The 22,918-nt window shown below is 33.2% G+C and overlaps 1 protein-coding gene across 8 annotated transcripts; it reads left to right on the top strand.

Moving 5' to 3' along the window:
- Position 1: 1 nt before the first annotated feature.
- Positions 2-21,719, top strand: LOC119632996 (nicotinate phosphoribosyltransferase). Of its 8 annotated transcripts, XM_038026176.1 has the most exons (13): positions 2-649; positions 707-1,065; positions 4,227-4,361; positions 7,363-7,533; positions 7,599-7,809; positions 9,030-9,157; positions 14,755-14,895; positions 14,973-15,147; positions 15,409-15,774; positions 19,004-19,269; positions 19,336-19,462; positions 20,711-20,993; positions 21,043-21,719. In XM_038026176.1, the coding sequence occupies exons 3-13, from the start codon at positions 4,268-4,270 to the stop codon at positions 21,133-21,135; spliced, it is 2,055 nt and encodes a 684-aa protein (XP_037882104.1). In that variant the 5' UTR covers positions 2-649; positions 707-1,065; positions 4,227-4,267; the 3' UTR covers positions 21,136-21,719. The 8 variants fall into 8 exon arrangements, with proteins under 8 accessions (XP_037882104.1, XP_037882102.1, XP_037882105.1 ...); XM_038026174.1 differs by lacking the exon at positions 707-1,065 and having other exon boundaries at positions 3-649; XM_038026177.1 differs by lacking the exon at positions 707-1,065 and having other exon boundaries at positions 5-649; positions 14,976-15,147.
- Positions 21,720-22,918: the final 1,199 nt, after the last annotated feature.

The following is a 22,918-nucleotide window of genomic DNA, read 5'->3' as shown; positions in this document are numbered from 1 at the left end:
TTGTTGTTTCGTTGAATACTTAAGAAGAAAAAGAAGAAGAAATAAAAAGGCGAACTAAATATACGGCTTAGGAAATAGTTAAACGTTCTCTTTCAAATGCGAATTTCTATATGTCCGTATTTGCAAATTATTATATAGATCTTTTTGAAACATGTGAGCGGAAAAATTTATGATCGAAATTTACTTCTTAGCACAAACTGCTTTCACTCGAACAAATTTGACATCGAACGTAAATTGTGCAGTTTAACATTCCTATCTCACAAGTGGATTTGTATATATTTAATAATTCGCAAAAAGTGTAAATAAATGGATTTGAGAACTAAATAAGAGTTCAAGCACAGTAATCGTTTAATACCAAACAAATAGTGAATGAAGAAAGCTGAAAAGATGTAGTGGTAATAATAAGAGTAAACGAATATTTTCAACAAGTGCAGAAAACAGTGAAGAAAACCAAAAAAAAAAAAACGTCAGAACTTTAATAAAAAAAAGTATGATAAATAAATCTATAGTAATATATGCAAGAGAATGAGAAAATACATATGCATATTATAGGCTGTGCGCGGTAAGGCGTAGTAATAGAAAACTAAATCAAAACATTACTTTTTAACAGAATAGAAAAATAAAGTAGAGGAACTACGCCGACCTTCAGGTAACCTTCAAAAAAATTAATATACTAGCATTATATTGTACGTCTGCTTAACTAAAGTTATAGTTACATTGTCGCGACTGGCGCAATTTGTGACGTCACCGAGGTCAATGAACGCATGTATCAATAGATGAGCTTTTCAAGAAACTCTTCTCCTAATATTAAGAAGTGTGGCGGTAGAAGAATTTGAATGTTGAGAAGTAATTTTCGCCTTTTAAATTTATCAAAGGTAGACTGTCTAGATATATTGGCTGCTAAGTAACAGAAATAAACAGCAATTCATTCAACCTGAACTAAGCAAATAAGTAAAACTGGAAGATTCGTCTGAAAAATACCCAGTTCTCGCGCAAACACGAATGGAATCATAATCATTTGAAGCAACGCTCGTTTTTATCTAAATAATAAAAAAAATACAAAAAGTGAGTGAGTTATTGATTCGGTACAAAGCTATTGTGTGTAATTATATGCAAAATTTCTTTAGGTATTTTGTTGAATTACCACCGCATCTCAATGATAGAAGTATTTGAATTTATTTTTTCTTTTAAAATTTTCGTCTTACATTTGTTTTATCTTAGACTCCTTATTCTAGTGTAGTGTGGTACGAGTGTATGCAACATTATGATATTAATTGATTCAAAATCATTTTTTGAGTTGATTTAGGGGACTCTGTACCCATCTGAGACCTATTGACGCATTTACGTTTTTAGTACACCCACCGGGAATTTTAAAATGTTTCGCCAAATTATGTTTTATTGATATTTTTTGAATCGAAAACGAGTCCAAAGTAGAAAATTGGACAAGTTTTAAGGCTTTCCGCGTAATATTATTTTGGAAGATATATATATATATATAATAATTATTTATAATTTTCCAAGTTTTAGAAATCAGAAATTAGCTGGAAGAATAAATGCGGAAATTCAAAACTTAATTTATCTGACCACAATTCGTATTTCCACTAAATTCTTATATTTAAGCGATGTGTGCTATGCCTTGCCCGACTATAACGTGCTAACTGCTTTTCAAAATAACAATATTTTCAACTTAGAATATTTCAAAACAAACTAATATATGTAAATAATATACCTACATAGGTGATGAGGCATACCGTTCATTCCGAATGTATTTCCGATTTTTATTCATCTAAATGTGATTATTTTTTTTTATTTGCAGCTCTCTGCATACATTGTATATTTAAAATGGATCAAAAATTCGTAAAATTTAGATCATTTTAAACGTATAGTTTCTATTTCCGTCTAATCGAAACGCTCATGGTCAGCCCCAAGTTTCAAAGTAGCAATGATCGGTCGACCAAGTGGGTGAAAAATATTTACCTGTTGCATCTGTGTTTGCTGTCGTAAAATTGAATAGAAAGGTGAAACTTCACATATATATACTTGGTCAGTAATTGCAGATCAGCTTTAAGAATGATTATAAGAAAGTGAAATAAACTTGAAACACAGAGTATTTGTTAAAGTTCACAAATCAAGTTTGATAACACATTCTACGCATTTGCGAGCACACCTAACCTAACGTTAACGTTAACGGTTAAGCTGTCGCCCAAAGGTGCATGTAGCTAACTCTCACACTGTTACGAATTTTTCAAAAATATTTTAATGGAAATATTAAGTCGTTTACGGACAAGTACAGGGTGCAACTTTCATGCAAGATGAATAAAAATTAATGTAGTAATTGCGGCTGTATGGCATGTGGCATCGTCTTGTCGAAACCACATTCATATCTAAAAATTTAGCCATTAAAATTTCAATTACCATGTCTCTATAGTTACCACTATTAAATGATATTGCTTAACAAGCCGCAGTTGCTGATGCCTCCAGCTTAAATTCCGCAACAATCCATGGTACGCTTCACATGCATTTTTCAACAATCATTAGCGAAATTTCTGATAACCAAATACTACAAATGTGGTGTTTCTTCAAGCGATCAACTGAGAACTCGTTGTTCCTTGGCGTAACGTACCATTTTTGATAACCTTAATCCATCAGCTGACTATTTTTTCGTTGGCAACACTTTAGAGCACAAAATTCAAATTTTACATAAATTTTTAGGGACGCCCTGTATAACATTCTCAAAACTACGCATAGATAATCTTTCTTTCTTATCATTATTTTCTTTCTTTATTGCTTTATGTGCGTCATCACGAACTTTTTTAATAATTATCAATACAAATTGGAATTTAAAAATATGCAGACATAGTCGTATGTTCCTGAAGTTCGTGAACCAACAAGCCTAATAATTGCTGTTTATTACATCACTTGAAAGAAAAAATATGAAAATTTTATTCACTTTGAAGCGATCCTGCCCTACAATTGAAATCTTTTTTCCCCTCAGTTGCATATCTATTCTTAAATAGTTCGAATGCATATGCTAGGTATGCTAAAAGCTAACAAAACCGCTGTTGTTGGGATTTGCAGATTTGTTTCAGGATGCTAAATTAAGACAACAGGTGACATTTTTCAGTGTCTAATTTACTTTCCTCATTCTGGAAGGTCTTGGAGATTGTTAAATCTATAGATGTTCCAATTGTCAACGCATTTTAGAATTTTACGCCGATAAAGAATATGCACGCATGTATACGTGGTTACATGAGAATTTTGGTTTTTCCTTTCTAATATACTTGTAAGGACTTTCTATATGTAATACGACATAGTTCTGGCAAATAGCTTTATGGTATTCCTAAATGATATTCGGAACAATTTGTAATGTTTCTTTGAAACAAAATATATTAAACTAGGATTCTGACAATGTTTCACTGTTTAACCCATTCTGAGGGTGTTTTTCGATTCAACCTTTTCATATTTAAATTTTTGTTTTACCATGGAAGTGATTGAATAACTTACGTGCTGTGCTTGGCGTTCTATTTTATGGTTTGGCATGGAGAATTGATGACAGTAACAGAGCACAGGGAGATGGACGGACATCGGCATTAGTAAATTATCTTCCTGATTGACAGTATATACACTATACAGAGCTTCTAGATGCATCTTTTACTAACAATTTATCGCACACGTTTGAACATTTCTTGCATAAATGATAGTTTCAAAAAATGAATACATAAAAATATCCCGTGATTAGGTGTTGTATTATTAGAAAGTAGAGCATATGTTATCCGTCTGCAGCCGAATTCAAGACTCATCCTGTTTACTTGGAAATTAAATGAAATAGAGATAGATGGAAATAGAGATAGTTTTGAAAAAACCATTATCAGATAATATTTTTATTACAGTTTTGTTACACTGTTGGTTACAAAAGTTCTTTTTTTCTTGAGGAATCTTTTTAAAAATCTTATAATAATATTCTTATATAGTGATAAGTGCAGCTAATTGGTCTTTTGTTATTTCTTTTTTTTTTGTTGAATATGAACAAAGGGTATTCTTGAATTTGAGTTCTGTTGATTTTCAGTCAGTTTACTTACACTCAGCCAGCGAAAAGCTGAACTCCATCATTATTGATTTACATGCGTTAAATAACAATTCTTTAAATATAATTGTTGTTGTTGTTGTTGTTTTTTAATCTTTATATTTTTTATTGTTTCTTTTTTCACACAATGATAAAATCATAGTTAAAAAATTAAAACAACCATTAAAATAACTACAGTTAAACATGGGCGATCGTGAAACAAGATGTAACGCAGGCGGGCAATTTATGGATCGCGGTCGTATGAATCAAAATGGCGTTGTTCAGCCTTTGTTAACCGGTAAGTGTAAATGTTTGTGAATTCATTTTTATTATAACTTAGCAGCTTTACTTGCTGCTCGGGTTCGTTGATTTCTTCAAAGCACAGGATAGAAAATATTTATTTTTCTATATTTTTCTTTTTTCGCACACAAAAAGCGTTTCTGATTTTCAAATCAAATTTTTTATAAAATATAAAAATTATATTTACGATTCTCAAAATTTATACATGCCAAAGAACAAAGCGAGCAGGCAAGATAATAATAACAAATTTAACTCAGCATTTTGTGAAACTATGCGATAATCGAAACTTGCAACATAAAGGCAGGCGTTCTGATATGCTCGCCTGACCGCAAGACCGATTGCGGCTACAAATATACCTGACGTGATGCCAAAATCAGGATAACCCGTTCAATTTTATTTGAGTTATAAAAATTCATTAGAAATTATTGTAATATGTTTTGAAAGTTTTTTTATACTTATATGAAAATAAATTCTTGCCGTGTTAAGCAAGACAGAAATAAAAACAACGTAGCTTACGTAACTGAACGTATAGAAAATGCATTATGAACGGAATATTTTTGACAACAAACAAACACGAGGGATGACGATATCTAATAGTAAATCTTTAGACCACGATTCAATTATATAGACAGCGATATTAAATGTGTGATTGTGCAACCCCTAGTTAACCGCATCTTAGAAAAAAAAAATTTTCGTATAGAATCAACTAAGTGTGATCAATAAAATAAATGTAAAATAGAGAATTGAAATTAGTTTCAATTGGGATCACATTCAACTTAAACAAGTAAAAACTATAGTGGGCCTGGGTTCGCAATCACACCCGCCTGAGTAGCCGAGTAGTTAAGAAACGCGACCAGCAAACCGGTTTTCGCGGGTTCAAATATCAAGTGCGGTAGAGTAGTCTTTGGTCTTGGTACCTACTACAGCGAGTCAATAAAGGCCTAACACTTATCGATTGGACATACACCCATTCTGCTGCGACCACCACTTCTCTATTTCCGTCTCTTCTTCTGACTGTGACCGTGTGCTCAAATAGTGGGCATCTCCTAAGCGATTCGTCATATTGCAATAAAAAAAAAATACCTTACACTACCCTACAATCATTCATATAAAGAATTTTCGAAATAAAGCTTTACGTAGGGAGTGGTTGAGAAAGTAGTTCGACGCGAATCATTTTCAATAACGTTTGTCCTTGCACTAAAGCACGTCAGTGTACCACATTTCATCAAAAAGGCTTAATGGTTAAACAAAAGAATACAAGACGTACACATGGACAGACATGCTTAAATCAAATCAGACGACGATTCTAAACGGATTGGTGCAGTAAACAAGGCTCTGTTTGAAGCCTTCTAGGTGTTGCACACATCGACACAAATCTGGGAGCATTTTCTTCATAACATATTAAAAATTAGACAATGTATTCACTTTCTCAATATAAGATATAATATTTCATAACAAGCCTTGTATGCGATGATGTCTAAAAAATGGACCTACTTGATTCACATTTGATACAGTTAAGATTAGTATCAAATTACTCTTACGAACCAAACTTCATCATAAAATATCAAAAATTGCACATTTTTGCCATATAAAGGCTTACTTTTCATTCAAAAATAGACCTGACTGATCCAAATTTGGTAAGGCTAATTTTTCTTTCGATTTACCGTGAGAAGAACAGATGGACAGACAAGTTTAGACTGATTTCGAAAATGATTCTGAATCGATTGATATAGTAAAAGGTGGGCGTATCTCAAGTTCCTTTCGATATTACATACGTACGCACAAACTTAGTATACCCTGTACCACAATTGGTATACTAACGGTATAATAACAGATAATCCCCAAGAAGCGATTTGCGCTTTTTCAAGAAATGCTGCTCGCGTTTTCTGCTGCTATCGTTTTAATTTTCTCTGTAGACAAACATATTGATAGTCGCTTAACAGGCCCCTGTCCTCACTTCCTGTGACGCCACTTTGTCTTTTTAATGCTTTTGAATTTGATCGTTCCTTTAAATCATTTGTATTGTGATATTAAAGTGTAGGTAACAGAATTAAATAAAATAAGTATGAAAATTAAATTGGATCGGGACCGAATCTTTTATACTCATCACCGTTTGCTCCAAAAAAAGGCAAAAGAAATATATGAACAAAATTCTCATGCCCTGTAATATGGAGTGGGCGCAGTTGACTTGTTCTGTTTTCAAATAAAAAGTTTTCTTGTCGCAGACGCATGTGTGCGTTGTAGACCTATCGTTTGAAAAGTTTAGATTAATTCCAAATTCTTTAGCAACTTGATTGGCGATATCTTCATTTTCGCTAACGGGAGAATGTTTACCACAAATACTACAAAGTTGCGCAAACAGACAGATGAACAGACGAGCGGGCGGATGTTTTTAGACGCATTTAACATTTGAAACTAACCAAGAATTTGTTTCTTCGCGTTATAAAGATATTGAAAAAATAATTGAATTTTTATACACTATGATATTGGAAAGGCGTGGTCAATCATTTCTATTTTTGTGACACAGCATTCCTTACAGAATATGCTTTTAAATTGTTGTAGATTTATTTGTTACAGTTTATGAGTAATGAGCAAAAAACAGAGGTGTTCTGCGTTTACGTGGTGCTGTGAACGTGTCCTTCGACCGATTTGGCCCATTTTCAATACCAACCTGCGTACAAGAACTTCCACTGTTACTGCCAAATTTGAGGTCGATAGCTTCATTTTTGCGGCCAAGAGAACGTTAACAAACAAACGGACCTTACACAGACGGACAGATAGACATGCTTAAATCGATTTATTGTTTGGTGCTGATAAAAGAATATATACACTTTCTGGAGTGTCTGATGCTTCTTTCTGGGCGTTGCAAACGTTTCGACAAGATGAATATACATATCCCTTATATTTCGGTGATGGGTATAAAAATAGCTTTATCTATGCTTAATACTTTTAAAGATCAACTTTTAAATATTTTTTCTTTGGTCTCTCTTTCCCATTAGATTTATATCAAATAACAATGGCCTATGCTTATTGGAAATCCGGAAAAACTGATGATCATTCGGTGTTTGATTTGTTTTTTCGTTCAAATCCATTCCATGGAGAATTTACAATATTCGCTGGTTTAGATGAATGCTTAAGATTTTTAGAGAGTTTTCATTATTCCGAAAGCGGTGAGTTTAATATCAAATTGAACTAATAGTATGGAAGAAAAGAAACTTCTTTTCTCTTATTCCAGATATTGAATATTTGCGACGAACATTGCCAGAAGGCACAGAAAATGAATTTTTTGATTATTTGGGTGATTTGACTGCTAAAGATGTTACCTTACACGCCATTGATGAGGGTACAGTGGCTTTTCCCAGAGTGCCTATCATTAAAGTAGAAGGTCCTTTGATTATAGCACAATTGTTGGAGACAACTCTATTAACTTTAGTTAATTATGCTAGGTGAGTTGATATGCTTACTTTTACTTACGATAAATCTTGAAAATTTTCACCAAATTTTTGCGAACTTATGCCAGAAATTGTTAAAAATATATCAAGGCGATATTTAAACGATAAGTAGTTAGGCGTACTCAGCGCAGTGCTTCACAATCTAAAACTTGCTTTCATATCTATTTCAAATATGATAAGTTTCGCATTTTTTTTTTTTTTTTTTATATTATTATCAAATAAAAGAGTTTGGAAATCGAAATATCTCATGAAATCTCACAAAAATCGTTTATATACGCTCCGTCCTATCTGCACTAGACGTCTTTATGGACAAATATGGTTCAATTGATTTTCGAGCAGTGAGGATCGATTTTATCCAGTTGAAAGTTTTTATACCAAGATCAAAGACCAAAGACGTTCGTTGACTGTGTCAATATGAAATCAGAATTGTTCTACAGAAAATGCACCTTCGCTGTATGAAAATGATAGCAAATATTTTATTCCAGTTATCTCTCGTTGCTGGCAATACACTTTCCCATCTGTTCGACAATTTGCGGATTCCACTTGAAAGACACAAATGTTGCTCTTTTGAGACAAATCATTCATCCAGGCATTTCCGCACATTTTCGGGCATTTTCGCAAGAAGTTCAGCGCTGCTAAGCAAGTGCGTATCCTATCAATGCGAAGAAGTAGTAATCGGCCGGAGGCAATTCTGGTGACTAAGTCGCATGGCTTAGAACTTTCTACTTGCGCGCAACGAACGTATCATAGACATGTTTTGTCGCATGGACTGGTGGACGGATATGATGTAAAAAATCACCTATTATTGCTTTTCTTGATATCCTGCTCGTTCGATTCGATCGATTAAAAAATTATTTTAAAGCGGAGCCTTCTGCCTTTAAAAATGTATCGCTGCCCTTCAAGTCAAAGAAGCAAAGTTGCTACTTATTAATTAGATAACGATTATGAAAACTTTGCTTTTAAGGACAAGTTTGTCCTTTCGTCTCTTTTACTCGTGGGAATCATCTCAGCGAGTTAACAAAATAAATTGTTGTCAATCAAGGGTCGTGTATGTTTTGAGTAGTATCTCTTTCATTATTTCTTTATTTCTGAAAACGGAATGATAGCCTTTTTCTTTGTTATTCTTTTAGATGGTATCAGTATTGGAAAACTTGGCACATATATAAATTTTAAGCATTCGTGTAGTATTTAAAAAGGTTCTTATCGATTTTCAGTTTAATGGCTACAAATGCAGCACGTTATCGCATGGTTGCTGGTAAACATGTAAATCTATTAGAATTTGGCCTAAGACGGGCTCAAGGACCAGACGGTGGCCTTTCTGCGTCAAAATATTCCTATACAGGTGAGTGTTAAAGTCATTGGCGTTTATCTATTAGTATTCTTTTTTTTTTGTTCCTCTTTCGTGATTATGAAATAAAACACGTGTTTCTGATGATTGACAGATAGACAGGATATTAAATAAGGTCATTATTATTTATTTATTTGATCATACTCTTCATTAAGTGCAACTCACGACATTTATATGCTTGAATACTGACTGATTTAATACCTTTCCATTTTTGTTGTTGCGTCATTTAAGTGGTTATACAACCTTGTACCTTTTTATACCCATCACTGAAGGATGGATCATAATTTTTTTTTTTTTTCCTAATATATGCAACACCCAAAAGGGAGCTTCAAACACCCTATACAGTATATATATTGTTGATTAGCGTAAAATTCTGAATTGATTAAGCCATGTCTGTCCGTCTGTATGTCTGGGCGGCGTTTGTTGTTGGCACTCCCCTGGTCGCAAAAATGTTTTTTTTAAAAAAATTTGTGAGTTTTTGTCCGTGTGTGTAAGCCTAATAATTTCCACATTTACTTTACAAAACACCCTGCTCTTTACGTCCAAAAATGGAAAAAATCGGCCAAGCCGAATTGAACATAAAATGCTTCTTTATCCTAAGACAAGAAAGGCGGATTGTTTAAAACTGTTTTGTTTCAAATGAAGACATATTGTCTGGGGTTAATTCTAAAAAAATATGGTAGACAGGGCGACCTGATGGATTAGTTTTCTCTTAATAATACCAGAGACATGGGTATCAAATAAAAGAACTTGGAGAGTAGAATGCGAAAAGTTAAGTTGGTTAGTTTCAACTTAATTGTGATGGACACTTAGTGTCTTAGGGGATTCATTTTTTCATCACAGTAGAATGAGACAAGCTAAGTATGTTAGTTCTGTATTAATTATGGTAGACGTCACGACGTAGTGGATTAATTTTTTTTGCTAAGTACACCTTTTAGTGAAGTAAAAGCTTGAAACATACATTTCATTTTATTTCATTTACCTTTTTATAATAAAATATAAAAGCACAGTCTTAGTGGTGGTGGGTATACGAGATTCGGCCCCACCCGAATATAACTTTCTTACTTGTTTTTTTTTGCATTTTATCATCTTAAATTATATATATATATATATATCCGCCTGAGTAGCCGAAGCCGAGGAATCTCGACTAGCAAGTCAATGGTCGTGGGTTCGAATCTCAAGTGCGGTAGAGTTTTTAATAATAAAAGCCGATAGCCTTAGATGCTAGTGCTTTTAAGAGTTTAGTCTTAGAATTTATTTCTCTGGCGAAATTAATAATAATAATAATAATAATAATAATAATAATAAATTATATATATATAAAGTCTAATTGCTTATCTAGCTTTAAAGTCCAATAAAGTTCCTACTTGCAATTGGTAACAGCTGCCATTACTTAACGTTTTAATTGCATTTTTCTCGAAGCTATATTTTCCGAGCCGCACCATTGCGTACTATTATTTAGACGTCTTTGTAACCGATTTTTAGGCGAATTTTTGAAATAATAAAAACGTTTTTTTATCCAAGACCTTCTTATATGCTATATTATTTGTGGTGCAAAGGTGTGTTATACTTTGTAATTTTGTATTCAGGCTCACTTTCTGGATCGATCTGGGCTTATTTGTCCGTCCTGTTTTATTATGTCGCACTTATCGAGATATTTTGATGAGACTTCATGTACCGACACCTTTTGGCTCAAGAGCAAACAAAAGAATTGAGAATTATTTGGATCGGACTACTTCTCCCACCACTTCCAATCTAAGACGTTACTAAGAAAAGTCGTCCTATGAATAACTGTACTAAGCGAAGTAGTATAGGGTATTTAATGGCGGGCAGCATCCCACTATAGCGTTTTTACTTGTTGTTAGCTATATATTTTATGTCTCGCGTTCCAAGTGTCATTAAAATTTATGGAATATTATGGATAGTATCGAAACTCACGTACTATATCTAAATTCTTGAAGAAAATGAATGTCAACGAATAGCAGAAAAATTTTATCAAACTTTCGCTACTCGATTTTCATCGTAGTTTAACATCTCAGGCTGACAATAAAGATTATATTAATTTTGTTGTTATGTTCTTTTTAAGTGTCGCAAAATGAATAACATAACTAGTATATCTGAAATATTCAGCAGTGGGTAAAATAACAGACTGATATGAGGGTGTTGGAACGTACCATTGCTTTAAAATTCTCTGACGAAACATTTGCTTCAACTCTTATCGGCACTTGTTATATGTGTATGTACATGTGTAAGCATATTTCTCGACATAAAAATACGTAAGCTTTACATATGTGTACAAAATAAGTTTAAATAAAGTTTTTTGTGCTTGTCGGTGCCAGGTTTTGTATTTTACTTCTGCTTCGTTCGTTCGTTCGTTCGTTTAATGATTGCGCAAAAGTGTTTTTGGTTGTGAAGCAGCTAACACGTCGTAAATTAACCTCTTCTTGCAACAGTAGTTATCAACTCCACGAAAACAAAAATATGGAATTCCCCAACCATACACATACACAGTCATACGCACATGAAACATATTCAAAAAAACTTTTAATGTGCCTCTAATTACTAAGTTATTTAACTCAATCGACTTCTTATGCGGATGAGCAGTAGCTTGAAACCGGGCCAGTCAATCAAATTTCTCCAATATATATATAATGATTAAGAAATATAACATTTTTAGGGTCGTTAGTAAAAAATAAAAAAAAATGCAAAACTAATTTTTAGTTTGCCAATTCTCTGCCTGCCAGTCGCCAAAAATGAACGTTTTCTTGCTTCCTTCATTGCCAATATTTTGTATAGGTGCAGTTTAATAATTGGCTTAAGCCAAGAAGAAATATGAATGCAATAGGATATATCGGTTGCAATCGGTTCGTAAAGATGAAAAATATAATTACGATTTTCTCTATCTGCTATAAAAGGTGACAAGGGGTTGGTCATAAAAGCTTACCCAGGACTTTTTCTATCAATAATAAAACTGCATAAATTTATGAATCAAAATATATTTATTCTTCTCTCTGTAAGGATTTTCAGTTAAATAATTACATGTCATTGCTTGAAAGGACTTCAAAATATTGCTCCGCGATTGTTGCAATTGTTTCATTACACAGTTCGAATAACAACTGGTAGGATTTCGCATGAGTAGCCGAGTAGGTAAGGAATTGAGATTACCGAGTCAGCGTTCGTGGGTATTCTAACTTTAAGTGCGGTAAAAATTTACTTCCGACATAGTTTACTGACCGCTCAGTTCAGGTAAAAGCATAACATTTATCGTTTAGGCACACAGCCACTAGGCCGTGGTCACTGCCGTCTTATCCTGCAAAAAATCTTAGGACAGCTTCTTTTACTTATAAGAAGAGATTGTACACCGATGCATTGTCTACGAAAAATGCGAACTTAGGCATTTTACTAAGAATTTTTGCAAACAATTGATGCTTACATGTTGTTGCATCGAACTAATACAAATAGTTCGACTAATAATAATATCTTGCGGGCCATCTCGAATATAAAATCCATCTTTAATAAATCATTTAAGTTTTTTTCTTCGTTTCAACACAAACTAGTGATGGTATTAAGGAACTTCAATTGATGCCGAATAGGATTTTTCCCTCGTTTTTATTATGGCAGGAAATGCCACTTTTGATGATAGTATTAAGCAGTGAAGGTGTACATTGTATGGCACATAAGCGCAAAATAAGGCGGGTAGGAACTTCTTCTGACACGATATGCATTGATCCACATGTACCCATCAGTAAACCACCAAATCTTTGATAATCTATAATAGCATTGACCTACGAATTGACATAAATATCCGTCAGAGGCATCTAAAAAATCAGTGTAAGATTGGCTTCACGATCAATTTTTAAGTATTGGTTTCATGTGGTGAACACAAAATCCTGGCTAAAGGAAAAAAGGATATTAAGTTTTCTATTTGCCTTAGTTCTCTCATACTTAATAAAAAATATAAATAAAAAATAGTTATATTTTCTGAAATAGAGTTTCAAAACTAGGGCAAGAGTGTCGAGAGGTATCTCCTTCCAATTATATAGTGTAATAAATTGTTTGAAAATCGTAAATTTAGAACCTAGAACTTGCACACGTGCAAGTGAGCTCTTCCTAACTTCTCTAATTCGCATTCGGGCCGCAGTGTTTTTCTTATTTATTCTAAAAAAGTCGGCGAATATTCCACGTTTTCTTGTGAAAATTTGCGTTGAACAATGTGCACGCGTTGAAGATAAATTTGGGAAATGAAAATTTAGGTGTGAAATGCTACTTCAAAGATATGAAAAGGAGGAAGTTCTTTTTGCATTCTATAGCCACGACGAGAAATGAATGAGCATCTTACTGCTTTGTGATTTTTTATAAGTCGAAGAAGTTTGGCTAAGCTATTATTACTGCAAGGTATACGACAACAAGCAAACGATCAATTTAAACGTAGTAATGACCGAAAAATAATCAGAACTTGTCATGGTAAATTAATCTGTTCTGGTTAACAACTTGCATCGTTTTCACAACGGCTTTCGGAACAACACTTCCGAAAAAATGTGTGACGAATGGTTTACTGTGAACGAAGCATGGGTTTTCTCGAAATGGATTCCGCTATTCGGAAGTATTGCAAAATTCTATAGCTGGGGATGTAAACGTTGAATAAAACATATTTTACTTCCTTCTTGAAATATTTGTATAGCTGGCAGTTAATTTCTTGGATTTTTTGCGTTAGGAGTTTTAGTGTCCAGTCACGGCAATAATTTGAAGAGAGAGATAGCTTAAGAGACCCTATGAGACCCTCTAAAGTGTATATATTATTAATCAATAACAAAAGCTGAATCGATTTAAGCACGTTCGTCTGTCTGTCTGCAGGAAGTTTGTAGTAATCATTTTTCCCGCAGTGGAATTCTGCATAAAAATTTACAATGACAGATATGGATGGTTAGGGGAGCACAATGTAAACCAAGAATATCTTTGTTTTTAAAACCAAAAAAAAAAAAAAATTGGGCGTTTTGCTCATAGCACATAAGCTAAATATTCGGGTATATTTTCCGACATATGTACAAAAACGGGAAAGCTTTGCTGCGTTCATTTAATATTATAGGAGCATCAAAATTTCATTCTTTTTATGTCTTACACAATTTGTGGTACAACGGTATATTAAGCTTGCGCGAATACGCGTAACTTGCAGAAGAGCTTGAGATACATCCACTTTTTACTATATTGACAGGAGTTGCGAATCGATCTACCCTTGTCTGCCGGCCTATCAGTCTGTCCGTCAGACATTCCGATTTTTTCATGTTTAACCTATTTAAACTTATTTTTTGAGATATTTTCATGAAATTTGGTACACAAATATATCTTGGCCTAAGAACTAACTCTATTGGAAATGGTTCGACCACTTGCCATTTAACGTGTAATTTGGAAAGATCGTTATACGAATGAGTGTAAGATAGTGTAGGGTATCTAATGATGGGCAACTATAGTGTTTTTAGTTGCTTTCCTCTTTGCTTTTTAATTTTTATCTTGCTGTGCGTCTTTTCGAGACAAGGCGATCTGGGCGTTAGAAATTCGCCCACTTAGTTCTTCTTATTCTTTTTAAATTTCAGGTGGTTTCGATGGTACCTCTAACGTTCTGGCCGGCAAACTGTTCAATATACCCGTAAAAGGCACACATGCACATGCTTACATTACCTCTTTCTCTGGTATAGAAGAATTAAAGGCACGTCTCTTAAAACATAAACTAACCGGTATGTTTGAAAGAATTTTAATCCTAAAGTAAAATCTACAAGATTTTTTCTTTTTCTGTGTTTTATTTTCACACTAGCAGGCGTTACCGGCGATTTACTGGAATTAGCCATTAAGTATCGACAAAAATTATCTACAGTTTTAAACGTATCAATGGAAGAGTCGTCAGAGGGCGAATTGGCTGCTATGGTGTCTTATGCTATAGCGTTTCCTGATGGATTTATGGCTTTAGTCGATACGTATGATGTCAAGAGGTATTTTAGCTTATAGGCAAATTCTCTCGGAACAAAAATCACAAACAAAAGCCAAATATTCTCTTCCAAAATTATTATTGCATTAAATGGAAATGTTCATAAATATATAAAATTGCACTCTAACCTAGTTAGTGTTGATTATTTAGATAAAAAAAAAAAAATGAATAAATAAATAAAAGTTTATCGTCTCGCCAATATAGATGTATATGTATATGTTTACCAAATATTGATATAATGATAAACGGTTATGTATTTCTACAGCCCTGCTAAAAGTACAAACAGTAATAATATTACAGCAAAAACTGTCACTAAAGCAGTTATTAGCAAAAGCAATGCTAAAAATTTAAGCGATAAACGATCGACTGATATAAATGAAACAAAACTGCCAATCACTACTACTAGTGCTGGTATTAATATGACTAATGGTTGGACTGTTCATCCAAATGGAAATATAGATAATATTAATAATGCTGTATCCACTTCAACGGAAAATGATACTAATAAAAATGATCAAAATATGAACAACAATAATGCTCAACCTCATGATAGTAAATACCATGCATGCATGTCACAATTATCACAACGATCTCTGTCCAATCTGTGCAAAAAAACCGAGAAGTCATTCAGGTAAAAAATTGCTTCAAAATTTTTTTAAATTAATAATTATTTTCATAAGCTTTCAAATACATTATTTAATTTTAAATTATTTTTTGCATGGGCTTATCGAGTTGAATGTTCTGTGATTGTTGCAAAAAACGAAAAAGAAATTAATTGATTTTCTCTTATTTAAGTGAATTATTTTATTATTTATTTTACTTTGAATATAATGAATGACTCGCTTTAAAATCATTTACTCTTACTTTTGTTCGCATTATATGATAGGTAGGTGCCATTTCCAATGAATTTCTATAAATTACTAACAAAGTGAAAAAATTATTTTTTAAACACTTAAACATTTCCGATAATAAGTCTTTTCTTTTCAAATTTTTAAGGTTCGATATCGGTTTGTAAGTCGGAAACTTGTTATAAATAACTTTGAAGCGACCACACGATTTCAATGCATAAAATAAACAGCGAATACGACACCAACAGAACTTATATGCGTCGATCCAAGGATTTTCTTTCTTAAACTCTCAGCTCAACATGCGTGTATGTGTAGCATTCTCGAGCGCAATTATTAAACTTTCTTCAATCGTTTCGTTCTTTATCCATACGAGAAGTACACTCGCCTATCCAAACATTTTCAGAAGATTTTCAATTGTTCACCTTTCGCATTGATGCACACATACGTATGTGTCGCAAGGGGATGTAGATTTCGATAAAAGAGAAGTTTACTTTAGAAATGATATTAAAATGTATGCTGTTTGATGATAGAAGAGTGAGTCGAAATATACAATACCAAATGTATTCAAGAACGAAAGAGAAATGAAGTGAAGTGAAGTGAAGTGAAGTGGACTGAAATGACCTAAATAGGTGCACTAGAATCCGTTCGAATAATTAAATTTCGCAGAAATCAGTGATTGGCGTAAATGATTTTCTGAAATCGATATTCTTATGTCAACTGGACTTTAAACAAACACAAGCGAGAACACGATAGTAGGCCATGGCCCGCCATTAAATATCCTACATCACTCTGCAGTTGCCCATATATCGAGATTTCAAAATAAGGCCTTATATGCTGATTCGATACGAATCGTTTCGTATGCTATGTTTGTTTGGAGAAACGCTGAGGGAAAACTAATCTCGCATGATAACGATCTGATGACTAACGAACAAAGTGTAAATTGGTCGACTTATTATTACTTTTCATCAATTGCTAGGTCAGGACTGGGTCTCGTCATATAACGACTTTTTAAAATAAGGCGCTATATGGCAAGTGGTCCCACCCGAACCATTTTCAACAACGTTCGTACCTGGGCCAAAACAGTGTGCTAAATTTCATTAACATATATTAAAAATTGCTGCCTATAGGTTGAAGACATGAAGGCAAGATAGCCAGACAAGCAGGCGGAGAGACGAACTTAAAAGGTGATTTTATCTCAAGTCCTTCTTGTTGTCAAACATATCCGCATACACTTAATACATTCTTGCGCCACATGCGATGTAATGTATAAAAATCTGAACGCTAATATAAGAATCTTGGAAACTGGTTCACTTTTGTTCACATTTCGACACTTCTCTTGCAATATCTTTCGTATTTTGTACTTTCTAAACTTACGCGCAATACGGTCCATGTTGGTTATGTACCAATATATATTATTGTGTAAATTCTGCAAAAACCTGGCAATATTTGAAGTATTGTATTTGAAGTTGAAAGAGAAGCTGCTAAAATCGAAAAAGACTTTCTCCTATTATAGCAAAAACGGTACATCTGTCATAGTACGCATAACCATAGCATAGATAATACTAATGTACTATAACTCCCAAGTTCATGAATAACAATACCTCCCACCTTCGAATACTGTTCCAGAACATTTTCCATGATATCATAACCATAGTCTTCACTACATGTTCATCGGCTTTACTGTATGTGTTCTTGGGGAAATTTCTTTAAATTCTAATTTGCATATTTTTCCTATTTTTCATCTGCATTCAAAAGACGCTGATATACTAATTGTTATTTGGCATACTAAAGGCAACGTGTAAGACTTTTAAGTCTATATAATCTAGTCTGCCCATCCGTCTGTCTGCAATCTGACTGTAGTTGGAACAAAGATGCTTGACTTACGCGTTTTAGTTTACACAAACCTTACTGAAAAAGGACGTGATTTGAACAGAAAGAAACTAACAATCGGAAGGAAGGGCTTTTAAAATAAGGAAGAAAATGTCGATTTGTAATAATAATACCCTCGTAAGATTGTCGACAATCAAGATTCGCCTTATGGCTAATTATGCTATTTTGTTTAGCTTATCTCTAACAAAAAAAAAAAAAAAAAAAAAAAAAAAAAATATGTCTTTCTTCCATTCTTTCTTTTTTTCATTATATTTTTATTGTGCGTTTTCAAGTGAATAATTTTTCTCCCGTTATTTATCTTTGTTTGCTTTAATATGAATTAAAAGATTAATTTTCTTTTTTAATCCAAAAAATAAAATACAAAAATTAATTTACGAACACTTTTTTAACAAACGAAAAAAAAAATGACTTCCCGGCACAGTTTCGACAGAGGTATGTACATCTAAACAAAAAAAAAAAAATAATAAAAAAGAAAAACAAAAAAAAAAAAGAAAAAACACATTCGTACTAGAAAGCAAGTTTTGTTTGTTCAAATGGTAAAATGCTAAATTGTGTATGTGCGTGTGTTATACTCACAAAAATTTCAATTTCAATCATTGTTAATAGATCCATTGTTACGTTCAATTATCGCCTGCTAAATGTTAAATATTTCTCATATTATTTGGAAATTTCATAAATAACTTCATACGACTATCAATCAAAGGATCCGAGAGATAACACTGCATGGCTTTACAAGTAAAAAGCGAAAATAAGTGATATGCCTGCGTATAATTAAACATAATTTCAATGTGAAGCTTAACATATGCATTACTTGAGTTTAGCAAGCAAAAGCGAAGGCAAAGGCTTCAACACATTTCATATTTCAATTTAATCTTAACTTTTTAAACTAGTGGAACGATCGGTATAATTTTTAGTTTTTCTAAAATTATTTCGATTTTTTCTTTTTTTTTTCTTTTTTTTAAAGATTTTTCTCCATTTTTTAAGAGTAATGATTTTAACTTACACCCCAACACAACAGTTAGCGATGCAATTTTGTTGTTGTTGAAATTACAAAAAATTATCTTCTTTACGCACGAGGGAATGAATTCCTTTTGAAAATATTTCTTATTTGTACACATATAGAAGTGGTCTGCTGAACTTTTGTGCTGTCGCTTTGGCACTAAACGATTTGGGCTATCAGGCGGTTGGTATACGTATCGATTCGGGTGATTTGGCATATCTGTCCTGTCTCGCTCGTGAGACGTTTGAAAGAGTAGCCGAACGTTTCAAGGTGCAATGGTTTAATAAACTTACCATAGTGGCCTCCAATGACATCAATGAAGAGACAATACTAAGCCTAAACGAGCAGGGACATAAAATTGATTGCTTCGGCATTGGCACTCACTTAGGTAAGTATTATAATATCTATAAATTGTATAATTGTATTTACATATTTACGTGTATTCTCTTTTTAGTAACTTGTCAACGGCAGCCAGCGTTAGGATGCGTTTATAAATTGGTGGAAATTAACGGCCAGCCACGTATTAAACTAAGTCAAGACGTGGAAAAGGTCACTATGCCCGGTCATAAAAATGCTTACAGGTAGATACTGGTCTAATACTTGCACATCCTCTGCAACAGAGAGGATACATTGCATTTGTTTTATGTTTACAATTCGGGAATATATGGAAAACCGAGAGCAGCAAAAAGTTTTCGCGATCATCGCGAATAGCTGAATCGATATTGTACACTTTGTTTTTCTGAAATCATGATAAAGATCTTAAAATTATACTCAGAAGATCAAATTTAGTATCTTTTAGTCTTAGCGGTTAAAGGATTCAGAAATTAGCTAAGTTTAGAATCAAAAGCCTTTCAAGCCTTTAGTTACATTCTTCTATACGGGGAGCCTTCCCCCTATCAAACTTAAAGGTCAGGTAATTCGACTTAAAGAAATCATTTACCCATATCTCTAGTCCGTACCGATAACTTTATATGATTCGTGGTTTTGCATTTGAAATTTTGATGATGCTTTGATAATCTCTTTCAGTTAGATGGTTTATCAATAGCCAATGAATAATATGAACGATATAACTAGTGGTGTGCAAAACCTCCATTCTTCATTCTGAATCGATTTAAGCAAATCCTTCTACCAGTCAATCCATTTGTGCAATAATCACTGCGGTAAACATTCTCTTGGTCCTTCTCCAAAAAAGAAGCTATCGATTTGAAATTTGACAGAAATACTGGAAGCTCGTATCTGTTGGTTAGTGTTAAAAGTGGGTCAAATAGGTCGAAGGAAACATACACAGTACACCGTAGCCTAAGATCACCTCTATTTTCGAAAGCATAAAAAAATGTCGTTTTTTGGTCGTTACTCATAAATAGATATGGTGGTGTCAATTTCCACTTCCGTTCTATGAATAACCTTACAGTACCTTAAGAAAAATAGAAAAAATACGTCAAGCCCACTCAATATAATAGACCGAAGTTCAACTCTTAGTCGTCCTTTTTTTGAAGAAAGGTGGTTTGTATAAATATGCCATACATATGCTCACAGTCGAATATGATTCACTTACTTCGAAGTAATGTGCTATAGTAATCTTTCAAAAATAAGACGGAGTCACTTTGAAAGAAAAATGATCTCTAATCTTTTAGTCACCGGCTCGTTTTCTTCGGCAGCACTGGATTTCATTTTGAGAGCATTTTGTGCCTGCTTTCTTCAATAGTTGGAAGAGTAGCGTGTGTGAATGAAAAGAAAAGCGAACACTCTCGCTTTTATGTACTCCTTTTCGGGCCAAAATTTTGTACAATTTTGTTCTATCACAATTCAAAATCTGCTTTCTTTTGCAGACTTTACAGTTCTGATGGTCATGCCTTGATTGATTTACTGCAAAAAGTATCGGAAACACCGCCAGAAGTTGGACAAAAGGTTTTGTGTCGTCATCCTTTCCAGGAGTCTAAGCGTGCCTACGTCATTCCCAGTCGTGTAGAGCCTTTATATAAGATTTACTGGCAAAACGGTAAAATTACTCAAAAGTTACCTACATTGGAGCTGGTCCGAGAAAAAGTACAAAAGTCCCTGAAAACCCTTAGGAATGATCATAAACGCACTCTGAATCCCACTCCTTACAAGGTTAGTCTGAATGCCGTTGTTATAATAAATTAAACATTATTGAATTTAGTTCGCAATATCGCAGGTATCCGTTAGTGATAATTTGTATAATTTTATACATGATTTGTGGCTGCAAAACGCCCCGATTGGTGAGCTCTCATGATCGATATAAAAGATGTATTTATCATACATTGAAGATAAGCTTGGTTTGTTTTTTTTGTACTTTTCTTACTTGAGATCTTAAAGAGTGAGCGTTGCGAGGTTTTTATGGAGGTTCTTTAATATTTTTTTTTTTTTTAGTTTTTAACCATGCATATACACCACCAACGAATGATGAGGGTATGTTTATTTTATCGAAGCTTTACAGAGATCATACCCTTGATCAATGTCAAATTCTAAGCGATTTAAATATGTCCATCTGTGCGTCGTATAATGACTGCTCTTACAGGCAACTTGAAATTGAAAATGGGCGAAATCGAGTAAAATGCATGTTTATCGTGCAACGTGTGAAACTAAGAACATTTTGATTTTCAAAACCGAGAAATCTCCTAATTGCCCACTACTATACCGGATTAAGTCGAGGATATTTTCACATATATTTTACAGTGCCTATATAAAAGTCGGAAAACATCAGCCACCCCAACTCAATATTATAGAGAAAAAGTGGTGTGTGTAAAAGATTCGGTCACGGCCGAATATAATTTTCTTACTTGTTGTTTTTGGCAAAGAGTAATGTTTACTTAATTAGTTGTACGTACCAGGGTTAGTTATTACTACAATAATACAATCACAATAATATCGTGACGAATTTAAATATTCAGGTGAAATGCAAAATCGGTTAACTTGTTGCAAACGTTTTGCTAACAATTCCTTTATTTGTAAAATTTTAGCAAAAAAAAAAAATAAAAATAAAAAACAAAATCACAAAAAAAACACAAGAAATGTAATCAAGAAATTCTAGATTTAAATCAATTGGAATTATTTAAGATAACTACAGCAACTAAAAGCACAATTCGAAGCATTATTGCATCTGAAGAAAAGATGTAAAACACGCATACGGAATGCAATACAAGTCCACGACATAAGAAAGAAGGCTTATATAATATAACAATTCATTCCTCCCCATTTTATATATATAATGTGCCTTAAAATCAAAAATTTTACATACTACAGCGAAAACATAAAAAAAAAAAAAAACAAAATGAACAAGATGAATACTACAATTGTTTTTTTTTCCTTTTTTTTAAATAACTCGATGAAAAATGATCAAAAAAAAAAACAGAAAAAGCTTTTACTTTGAAGTTTTTGTTGCTAATTGAGATTGATTTTGAATTTAATTGATATTTGATATTTAATGCTTTTTCTCGTTTACAATTTTCACTGTAACGTTAACTTGGCCGATTCGTTCTCGTTAGCATTAGTTAACGATGCCTACAATTCAGACATAATAGCAATTACTTTCTAGCGCGCTTCTTAGCTGTTAAGATAATTTAATAATTAAATATTAAGAGTTATATATAAACGGATATAAAGTGATTGCACAAGAACGTTAATGGCATACATTCAAACTAAATTATAAGAATAAAGCTAAAGCTTATGTAATAAACTGAAATTTTGTATTTATTTCGCAACATTTTTTTGCCGATATCTCATGAGTGTACGTTGACTTCTAGCAAAGATTTTGATCAAACACTTCAAAAATATGAAAACAGCCTTTTGCGCTCTCTCAGAAAGTTACCTAATACTCCGAAAGAAACTTGTGATTTTAATGGCGAAACATGTGTGGCGAAACGATTTTTTTTTCACTGCACTTTAGGAACACGTGTTCTACCCACTGGTAATTGAAAAAAGCAAATCTCTTAAATCTCTCTTTCCGGAAAGTTGTTGTTTCGGAAATGTTTAAGACGCAATTGCCCTTCTTTTCGCGGAATACAAAAATATATCGC

This window comes from Glossina fuscipes, unplaced genomic scaffold (genome assembly GCF_014805625.2).
Source record: "Glossina fuscipes isolate IAEA_lab_2018 unplaced genomic scaffold, Yale_Gfus_2 2, whole genome shotgun sequence".
In the NCBI taxonomy this organism is placed as follows: Eukaryota; Metazoa; Arthropoda; class Insecta; order Diptera; family Glossinidae; genus Glossina; species Glossina fuscipes.
The sequence above is the reverse complement of the archived record's forward strand: the minus strand, read 5'-3'. Positions and strand labels throughout refer to the sequence as shown.